At 40.6% G+C, this 10,988-nt stretch overlaps 1 protein-coding gene across 3 annotated transcripts; it reads left to right on the forward strand.

Moving 5' to 3' along the window:
* The first annotated feature begins 3,286 nt into the window (after window positions 1–3,286).
* On the forward strand, window positions 3,287–10,597 carry sost (sclerostin). Of its 3 annotated transcripts, none has more exons than XM_076887688.1 (3): window positions 3,287–3,320; window positions 5,890–6,149; window positions 8,727–10,597. In XM_076887688.1, exons 1-3 carry the CDS (start codon window positions 3,289–3,291, stop codon window positions 9,134–9,136), a joined length of 702 nt encoding a protein of 233 aa, XP_076743803.1. In that variant the 5' UTR covers window positions 3,287–3,288; the 3' UTR covers window positions 9,137–10,597. The 3 variants fall into 3 exon arrangements, with proteins under 3 accessions (XP_076743803.1, XP_004556842.3, XP_004556841.3); XM_004556785.5 differs by lacking the exon at window positions 3,287–3,320 and adding an exon at window positions 5,715–5,781; XM_004556784.4 differs by lacking the exon at window positions 3,287–3,320 and having other exon boundaries at window positions 5,737–6,149.
* Window positions 10,598–10,988: the final 391 nt, after the last annotated feature.

Consider the following 10,988-nt stretch of genomic DNA (forward strand, 5'->3'; position numbering starts at 1 on the left):
ACTGTATTGTCATTACTGAAAATAACCGTATTTTTATGGGAAAGTTATTTTCTGTTATTTCATGGTATTATTTTGGCGCCCCAGCTGCCGGAATATTACTGTTTTTCTGGGATTTTTTTTTTAACAGTGTATTTCACTACTGCATTTAATCATTAGCCATTGTTAAACTCTAGTCTTTTGTCATTTCTCTCCTTGCTCTCTTCTCTTTGTGCACTTTGTGGTTTATTTCTAATACTGTAAGATCTCTAGCCTATATAAAACACTTTGAGGCATCTGTTGTGAATCGGTGATTTATAAGTAAAAGTGAATTAAACTGAAAATTTAAAGTCAAATAAGTCACCTCACTTCCCCATTCTCATGCGCAATTTGAGCTCCAGCAATTCATCTTGATGATGTGAAGTTGCTGCTATTTGATTGACTAATGAGCTGTTTGCTAAGACAAAAATTTAAAGAGATAACAAAGTGGCTAGTGAGTTTATATAAAAGATGTGTTTCAGTCGGCATCAAAACAACGCTGAATATCAATCCTTACTTAGTCTCAAGGTATGAAAACCTCTTTTCTTTTCCAAATGAGTGGCTGCAGATCATTCGGATAATATGATGCAGTCGTAGTCACAAAGTGAGCATGGTGAATTTGACTTTTTAATAAATTGCTGGGACAAAGTTGATAGTTTACCAGCATTTTCATCAGGAAAAAAGAAACACTGTTTTTCTTGATTTCTGGGACTGTGTGCACGTAATTTCATTCCACCTCATGTAAACATGTGTAAAGCTCTTTGAATCCTTGAAACCTCTACACGCCCACAAAGACCCGAGTGTAATATCTTTGAGGTTGTAGATGAGGGAAGCCAAGCAGCCAAATTTTGACCTACTTTGCATAATTGTTGTGGACACATGATGAATAATTCCCTCAGTCAAACCCTCAGTGAGGGTGGCAAACAGGTGACACAGCCCTTCTTTGCTATCACTGGCCCGTAATTGTGTTGCGGAAATGACAAATTTCCTTCTAAACTTGGTGAGAAAGCAGTTAAGAAGCATGCACAGTGAATCACATTACCAAACACTGGGCACAAGGAGCTGCAACAGTTTGTTTATGAACTAAAAACACAGTTTTTCTTCATTTCCATAAAAATTACGCTCCACCACGCTCTGCATTGCTGGAGGCGTTCTTGCAATCTGGTGAGCATCTGATTGTTATTTGGGCCTCATTGTACTGTTATCATGATAAAAACACTGTGCTGGGGCCCAAGGGCTCTATAAAGAAACCCAGAGAGGTCTAAATTGAGACTGTGACTGGCATCCGTCGCAATGTCGGCGAGAAGTCTGTAATCAGAGTTGGCTTAGTGTAGACAGTGGGACCATCAATCCCCCACTAGGAAAAAAAAAATCTGGCACAGCCTCAGAGCTGGAGGGTTACACACAATAGGAAGACAAGGCTGTCTGCTCGGTCTACTTTAGAACCCCTTGGATTATAAAATGAGAATCATGCTTGATGTCAAAATTCATAAATGTTACAAAAGAAGCAGCGTCGGTGCTGGGGCAAAACATGATACTCCAATACAGAGTTCTTACCTGTAATTATATTATATTACCAATGGATACCATTGCAAAAGATCACCCTCTGGTTCAAATTTTTTTATTTTTGGCACAGGTCTGCCAAACTCCCCTGTTAGCATCTTTCACAATACTCTTGTTCATCAGATTTCACGTTGTTCTTGCTGCCAATCTGCAGTTTTTGGGAAAAAGCGAACACTTTGAATTTGATGCAAACTTCAGTGCAATAAAGTTTTATACTCTATCCGTTGTAGCCAGTAGAAGACTCCTATATTACACATTGCACCTTGGCGGCATGGCGGCGCAGTGCTTAGCCTCGTCCAAGCAAGTGTTCACGTTCTCCCTGCACCTGCGTAGATTCTCTTCAGGTGCTCCAACTTCCTCCCACAGTCCAAAGACATGCACATTAGGCTGGAATGTGAATGGTTGTTTGCCCCTCTGTACAACAGACTAGAGCATTTACCTGACCTGTCGCCCTATGACAGCTGGGATACGCTCAAGTTCCACCTTGAACCGGAATTAAATAAGCTGGAGAAAAAATGGATGCATGGATAAAAACACTGTTTAGCCCAAGTGTGGCAAACTCATTTTTATTAATTCGACCAATTCTTACAAGTTTGCACTTAAGAAGTAAAACCATGTTTTAAATAAAATACATTTTAAAAATGAACAACAATTTTTTCCCGCTTTTAAAGTGTGAATTTTAGTTTCTGATAGCACCAAACAGCTGCTAAATATAGTGCTGCATTTTAACAGCAAAGATGAAAATGTAAGTGAAAATTGGAAATGGCCAGAAATACCACTGCAGTGTTGCTCTTTATGTGTTAAATGTGTCACTATCACTTTTTATCAATATTTATGGTTATGCCATAAATATTTCCTCTACTTACACATTTTGGCAAAATTACAGAAAATGTAGGCATCTCAACAGCTTTTGATTTTTGTACATTTTAATTTATTTCAACAATCATAAAAATGATCCCAGCACTTTTTATTCTGAATTTATCTTTGGGTCACTTGATATTTTGGGGGCATTTAGATGCCAAAATATAAAATATATATTATTTAAATGCACTGAAAATACATTCAGTCTAAAAGGGTTTTATAGAATAAACTCCTACATGTTATGAATATCATAAATTATAACAGAAACCATGCAAACACATGAGATAGCCAGTGCATAACTGTGTTTTTACTGGCAAATATGCATCTATATGAAATGCACTATATGCACTCAAAAAAGTTGAGGTTAGTTGGTGCAAATAGGTGGTAAATTTATCATATTGTCTGATAAAAAAAGATAAAAATGTAAGATTATGGCTGTTGAACAAGTTTCTTTTCCTTCTTAAACTATGTATTGACATCAGCTTTTGTGCAGTTTCCCATCATCACATCAAACAGTCATGTGAATAATACTTTACAGAACATTTGAACAGCCGACTTTTAGAACAACACTGTCTGGACATGATGAATTGCTTCAGGAGTCTTTGTGTTGATAGCCCTTTGTTAGCTAGGACCACACAAACCACACATCCACAACGATCATAATCTAAACACGACATACCTAAAACAGGCATAACAACACTTCTACATTAATGAGTTGAATGACTTGAGTCGTTCTGTTAAGCTCAGATGAGCAGGCGGTCAACAATTACAGTATTTATCCGCACACACGCACAAAAAATGCTAAATTACTGCAAAAACTGTTTTGTGTTTTCACAGCAATGTGTCCTGATGTTTGAAGCTGTACTGCGGTTGCACAGAAGGTATCAAAATTTCTCTTTATGTACTTTTTTGAAAGTAAAAAGTGTTTTTCAGCTCTGACGTGATTATTGCTTAAAGAGCAGCTTCACTATTGTGAACAACAGAGTTACAGATCCAGGTGCTTTTTAAGTCTTTTTAACTACAATTAATATTCAGGGCTCGCAAACCCCATTTGAAGACTGTTTTCTCTTGTTGTTTGAAAGTTCCATGTTCTTATCTTCATTTCTGCTCAGTGTTTTTGCTGTGTTGTGTTTTTTTTACTTCACTTTTAATGCAGATTTGGTTTTAGCCCCAAGAAAAAAAACTTGTTCTCTCTAAACCAACATTTGACATTTTTTTTAATTCCATCAAATCAAGTAGCAGCTGTAAAACAACACTAGTACATACCTACAGTCGATGCAGGGACGTTAACACAAGAAAGGACTGTTATGCTCCTAAAGGCTGGACTGAAAATGCAAATTTGAAAGATAATTGGATTTGACACTCAAGAAGAGTGGCCCCTATACGAGGCTTTTAGAAATGATGAAAAGCTCTGTTGTTACTTGCTCTTCAGAAGAAAATGTTTTTGACTGGATGATGTTATTCAAAACTCCTTAACAATAAATGTCATTTAATCTTATCCCCATTATGTTCACCACTTTAAATTGTGATGGATGGGCCAGTTGGCCAAAGCTTCAAACCCTCATTTGAGGCTTGTGTAAAACTAGAAAGACAATGAGGGGGGTGTGTATGATTATGGAAGCACATCGGTGCCTCAATGAGCGGTTAGAGTGATGCAATACTGACCGAGAGAACCACTTTAGAGTTTAAGAGATAAAAACCAAAGATCTGCATGCCTGTACCCATCAGTAGAGCCAGACAGTGTCATGCAAAACTTGTTTAGTCTCCCTCAAGAGGGCAGTGTTTGAATGGAAGAGCCTCCATCTGTCAGCACTCATCAAATCACTGGGATATGAGGGGTGCCAAGAACTCACAGTCTATAACATTTCATTTAAAACAGATATGTGGATATGGAATATTGGATTGTCATGGCAAACATTTAAATTGTGCTCAGAACACATGTTGATGTGCTCATACGTTTTTAGATTTTCACATCTCGTTATATTAAGTGTCTCTGCTGAGAAGTGTAATGATGGGTAATTAATTTGAAGGATCAAATGATTAATTTGTGTAGCCTTGAGTCAAAGACAGGGTAAAAACGTGTCTCGGGAGGAGTGCGTGTGGCGCATGTTTGCAGCAGCAGTGGAACAAGTTGCACCCTGCGATGCAGTCCAAAATAAACCCCCTTGAAAAAAAAAAGATGCTTTTTGAGACACGTAATGCTGCGGAAGTTGTTAAAGAAGGGGGAGGAGAAGATGCACCGGTGCACTTAAATCCAGTAACAACAACAGCGGCACAGAGCGATGTGCAGATGAGCTGCCTCACTCAACACTCTCCGACATAAGTAAGCTCCTCTCCAGTATCTCTCTCTCTCTTTTTATTTCTCTGTCCTTTCAACCCTTTCCTTTGGCGTTCATCCCCCTTATTTTACCTCTTTTTACTCCCATTTCCTCCACTCTCCTTTGACCTTTCCCTCTCTTCTCCTTTTTCAGTTTCATCTCACCAGCCCAGAATTATTCGACTTATAATCCCCAACACCAGTGGATAAGGACATGGATAAGTGGTAGAGCATAACTTCAGAATTTTATTCAAGCATTTAACTGACCAATGCAGACATTGGTCTGGTTACTTATTATTTTGTATGTAAAGGTGATTAAAATGACATGTACATTAATGAATCAATTTTTATGATTGAATAGCATAATGAGTACTGTGAAGCATTTAAAGATCAAAAAAAGAAGAAAATGTTACTTTTATTGCGTGTAGATGGAAATATCACCACACTGTTGCTCTAAATGGCCAAAACACATTGACCCAAAACACATTAGCTGTAAGATTATGGCTTTTACTTCAATAAAGGGTCTAAATATTTGACAAAATGATTTTCAGGCACTTGTGCAGACACTTTTCATATAAAACACATGTACTGTGTGAAGGCATAAGGCTGCACACAAGCCTGGAAATCTTCGCTAATATCCTCTACACTCTTTTTATTTCTGATCAAATATTCTGAATAACTATTTTAAAAATAAGTAAATAAATAATGGAAGCACTCCTGCTCATATCTGTATTTTCCTTCACTGCGGTCTCTTCTTCCTTGATCTTCTCAGTTTTCTATTACTTTTCTTCTTGTCTCTCCTCTCTCTGTTACTCCTCTCCTGCTCTCTCCTCTCTCTGCGCATTCATCCAAACCTCTCCCCTCCTCCTTTCTCAATGAATCTCTCGGCCAGGTTCAATCCCTCCCACTTTGTGTAAGCGCCTAATTGTCAGCCCTGACGAAAACTTGCGCAGGGCTTAAATACCGCATTCGCCTCTTGCGTTGAGAGTGCAAGTGATCAGCCTGTTCAGAAGGACATCTCTTGTGTATGTGTGTGTATGTGTGTGTGTGTTTTTTAAATTTTAACTAATATTTTTTATTTTATTTTATTTTTTTAAATCTCCTTGTGTGATTTATTCCTGCTGACCGACAAGCATGCAGGTGTCTGTGGCCCTCCTCGTCTCCAGTTCGGCTTTCCTGCTGCTCCAGGGATGCTGCACCGCTGTGAAGGGATGGAAGGTCTTAAAAAATGATGGCACGGAGATTTTACCAGAACGTAGAGAAAATACGCGGACGCCGCTGGAGGCAATACTACAGCCGTCCAACAGCAACAATAACAACAACAACAACAACAGCAACGCTATGAATAACAGGGCAAAAAACGGCGGACGGGCGGCAAACGCAGTTTCCTACAGTAAGTATGATAAAGATGACAGAACAAATGTTAAATATTTAATTTTACAAGAATTAAACGGTAAAGATCAGTAAGTAAATCGACGCAATGCTTAAAGTTTAAATGCTGAAGTGATTTAATTTGATCTCTTAATTGGAGGCTCCTGTGCCTAAAATTAACCATCCGTCAGAGCTTTATAAAAACTCATTAAAAGGCTTAAATTTAGAAAACTTTCGGGTTTATCGCCTAAAACCTATTCCCAGCTTGTATGAGAACAAGCAGGAAGGAGCATAAATGCTTATTTATTTGATTTTAGGTCCCCATTTCCAATTAGTGCACGTTTATAAAGAATAAACGTGGACCCAACTGCGCTGTACACCCAACCTTTACTTAATACACAAAAATGTGATATAAATTAGGAAAGTTTACTTCTCGTTATATTTTCCACATTTAAGAATTTTAAACTTTAATTCAACTTTTTCTCTGGCTTAAAACAACAATTTAAAATCTTGTGTCAAAAATATTCAGTGTATGTGGAAAATGTAGGCTCTCCAAATTAATGTGGCTTTTTAGAAATTGCCCTAAAACACCCTGCCTCTACATCGTGCTTCATTATCACATCAATTCCCTGATTAAGAAGAGTGTAAAAGATCTGGTTTAATCCAGAGGTGAGGGTGATGAGAGCTGCGCAGACGCACATTCCTGTGGTTTCTTCCCCTACACATAGCATTCAGTGAGACATCGGGGCTTTTTCACATTGTCTTCCAGGTTGTTTCCTTCTCTCTTTATACTATTAGTCAAGCTCTACTTCCACCATAACTATTTGATTGCAACAACATGTCTCCCAAACAGAAAAAAGCCCACAGTTTGCTCTTCGGGGAGATGTCTTTGGGGGGGTTAGAAATTGCTTTTTAAATGCAACACTGCCTTTGACAATGATTCCCACCTGTGGCCGGTAACGGTTGTGTGTTCTGATTAAGTGGCGCATGCAGGATAATCTCATGCTTGGTCTCATGGATTCGAGATGGGTGGTGCAACATTTTTGTTCAATTATGGCCCCTTGATTTGGAGATCAGAGGAGGTGATTGATTAGATTAGAAGAGCAACAGCTGACAAGAAGTGATTATTAAGTCGAGGAAAGTTAATGTGACTGATTTTGTTGTCTTAAAGGGTAAAAAAAAAAGGAAAAAAAAAAAAAAATCACACGCCAAGCAACAGCTCCAGAAGATCTCATTTAACAGGAATTTATTCGTTATTAGCAAGGATGGAAAATGCATCTCTTGCTTTTACAGTGAATGTGCAGTTTATGGAGGCAGAACTCTCCTGGATTATTTTCTTCAGCCATATCTTAATTCTCAAATTATCCCTTCCCCTGTGGGGTCACAAAAGAGGCTGTGACCACTGCCTGGCCTCCCTCCAGTCTTCCCCAGAGGCTTGTCTCCCACAGCTGAGGGAAAAGAACAGCTCACGCAACTCTACAGTAGTCTAGTGTGTAATCATGAAAATTTCAGGCTAATTAGTAATTTTAAAACCAGGGTGGAGAATTGAAAATGTTATGCTGGATTAAAACACATCCTGGTGCTTCATAAATAAGACAACCTGTCTGTTTTGGCATATGGTGGTAACTGGTGCAAACCGCCACCCGGTGTACGCTGTAGGCGTTGTATACTTCTGCGGTCGCCTTCACCAGCAGCCGCAGAATAACGCTAGATCATGTTCTCGTGAGGAGGGAAAAAAAGGAAGTCACCTCACATAAATCCTTTGTTCAGCCCTTTTTGCAAAGAAAGCCACAGAGGAAAACAGATCCTTCTCCGAGTGTATCATTTCTTAACCAACAGTTCTTTTGCCTCCTCGTTTTCCCTTTTTTTTGAACATGCAGCTTGTAAGAAAAAAGAAAAAGAAACACAGGACAATAACTCATGCGTACGGCTGTTAAAAAGCTGCAGCTGAAATATAGGATTACAGCCTGAGTGTGCTGTCTCGAATCAGCCTGGCAGATGTCCAGTTTATTCAGAAGTGTACAGTTGTAGCGCTGCCTTAAAATAACCAGACAGCTATTTACTCTTCCATCACCACATACATTTCCTGAGGGCCAACGGTGAATGCCAGCTTTTTCCTTCCAGACCAAACCTCCGTTCGGTTTGATTGAGCTTTTTAATGGCCCTCTGGTCTGGATTTGCTATCAGCTGATTGCTGCCAGCTGGATTTCTTCGTCAGGCCCAGTTGTCAGCTAATGATCAGACCATAAATCAAATTCAGAAACTCTGATCTCATTGGCTTAAGCCTCCAGTTAAAAGTAAAAAATTACTGTATTAGGCTGAATTTAGAAAAGTGGATTTTTCAGCTGCTCTTTTGTGTCTCGTAACATGTCGGAGCTGAAATGTAACGCTGCCTCCGGTTCAGACTTTATTGGCCTTACGTTGTTTGTTTTTCACATAAATAACGCCACACGTGAAGTCAGAAACAGACCGAGGCAAATGATCACACACTGAAATAAGACACAGCTGCAGTCGCCCTGCAGAAAGTCCGCAGCACTGTGCGTGTTTGTTCTGGACTCGATCCATGAGTGTTAACTGTTATCTCCTCTCTTCAACCCAGGTGCCTCGGAGGTGAGCTGCAGGGAGCTGCGTTCGACCCGTTACATCACCGACGGCTCTTGCCGCAGTGCCAAGCCTATCCGAGAGCTGGTGTGCTCGGGTCAGTGCCTGCCGGCGCACCTCATGCCGAACTCCATCCTCCGTGGCAAGTGGTGGAGAAGCAGCGCCTCAGACTACCGCTGCATCCCGGCGCACTCCCGGACACGCAGGGTCCAGCTGCAGTGTCCCAACAGCAACACTCGGACGTACAAAATCCGCGTGGTCACCTCCTGCAAGTGCAAGCGTTTTAGGCCGCATCACAACCAGTCGGTGGCCAAGGAGGTCCCTAAGACGCAACGCAGCAAGAAGCACAGTCGTTTGCCTCAAGATCGGAGCAAGAACAACACGCCTTTGACGGGGAACTCATATTGATCCTCCCCCTTGGCATCCCGGGACAGAGGACAGATATACTCATACTCACGCACACGTTACACAACACATCAACCAACATATCTCCTTCAAATAGCGAGGAGATACAATTTCAAAGACTGCAAATCCATAAGCTAAAATGCTGGACTGATTTAAGTCGTCAGTCCATATATTGTTCAGCCACCTGTCTGCATATTTGTGAACTTGGCTTTTTTGCATGACAAAATGAGTCAGTGCCAGGGCTTGCCATGAAGATGAATGGTGTTTGATAACCCCAACAGCTCAGACTTCCACTCCAACAGCTTTTCTTTATGAAAAATAAGAACTCCTCCCCGAGGTTTCAGACCCATCTGTACAAACATCCAGCAGATGCAGACCTACGCTCGGTGCAGCTCTGTTAAAAGCTGAAAAAAGGTGTATCTTTGCTCCAGAGTGGTTGTAATCCATCTCCTTTCAGCTGTGTGTGGAGAGGAGAAGGCGGCAGTTCTGGGGTCTCTGATGGAGGCATGTTGACAGGTTTTGAGAGGCCCTGGTCTATACTGCGGTCCAGGCGGTTCTTTGACAGCCCGCTAAAGGCCTCACTCATCAGGACAGACCTACAGCACTCTCCACGCTGCTGAAGCCCTGACCAGCCCTGTCAGTTACGGTAGTGCTTTCCCCACAAGTACACGCAAAGAAACAGAGAAGTAGAGGAGAAAGCAGCACTAACACCACACGGGCACCGGGCCTTCCTGTGGCTCCTCTTAATCACTAAATGAGCCCATTCCTGTGCTGGGATTTGAGTCATAAAAAAAGCCTCTTCCTGTCGTCATAGCCGGTTCCTGTTTGCTGGAATCACACACAAAAAAGTGCACATGGTGTGTAGGAGGCATCAGAAAATGTGTGTGGTTGTGTTGTTACCTAGTGGCAAAGCGCTCTCCAGCACACCCACACTGGAATTCTTTTGCAACGGGCCAAACAGAGCAGTGAGCGAGCCAAAATCCATCTGCCGTATTAGCCTGCTGGTTGCAAGACACCTCCACTCCTCTCCGCTCTCAATCTGTAAATAGCTCAGTCAGGAAAGATAGGAATAAAAATAACACAATAAAAACAATAATTGGGTTTTTATGATTAAATCCAGCAAGGAAGAGGAACCCAGTGTGTCACTGCCGACAGAGCGAGCTCCTTCCTCCTGAACTCATGAAGAATAGTCAGTGTTTCCACATATTGTCAGCTCTGCTCAAACTGCTTTCTGATTTGGTTGTCCAGTCTATGCTGACTATGTTTGCTTCTTTTTCCAACTGTGTGTTTGAAAGAGCAACTGGAAGGGGCTTGTTATGTTAGCCGAGAGCTGCGATGCATAGCGCGATTGTACATATCATACCTGTGTGGTCTTCTGCCCTCACATGACAAGGTGTTACAGAGAAGCAGGAAAGGCCGTTTTTCTACAGACACAACGAAGGACTGTTATAAAAAAAAAAAGAATGAACTACATATTTATTTTTTATTTCCACATTTAAATTATTTATGCAACCTTTTGTAGTAAATGATAGCCATTATTGTCATATAGTATAATAAAGACTTTGGAAGTGAAAAACTGTACAGTACATGAATAAAGTAAAGCCAGATATATTTGAAAGAAACGGCTTTTTTGGTATCATTTGTCTTCCAAGGTGTTAACTGGCAACGTGTCAGCTTGCTCTCATTCATAAGTAGTATATAATAAATGACTTGCAGGCTATAACAAAGACTTTGCAAGCAGATATGAATGCATTTGTCAACTCCCTTTGCAAAAGTGAAGGCTGGTACTTGAGCACAGCAGGTTTCTTGGATATCATCTTTGAGCATGTATTCAAAGGCACTCAAATCATTAATC

Source organism: Maylandia zebra, linkage group LG8 (assembly GCF_041146795.1).
Source record: "Maylandia zebra isolate NMK-2024a linkage group LG8, Mzebra_GT3a, whole genome shotgun sequence".
NCBI classification, from domain to species: domain Eukaryota; kingdom Metazoa; phylum Chordata; class Actinopteri; order Cichliformes; family Cichlidae; genus Maylandia; species Maylandia zebra.

Bases quoted from the DNA above. Each gene is read 5' to 3' on its own strand.
- sost (XM_076887688.1), top strand. From the start codon at position 3,289: ATGTTTGAAGCTGTACTGCGGTTGCACAGAAG. The intron at 3,321-5,889 runs GTATCAAAATTT...CTGACCGACAAG, and splicing joins GTACTGCGGTTGCACAGAAG to CATGCAGGTGTCTGTGGCCC. The intron at 6,150-8,726 runs GTAAGTATGATA...TCTTCAACCCAG, and splicing joins GGCAAACGCAGTTTCCTACA to GTGCCTCGGAGGTGAGCTGC.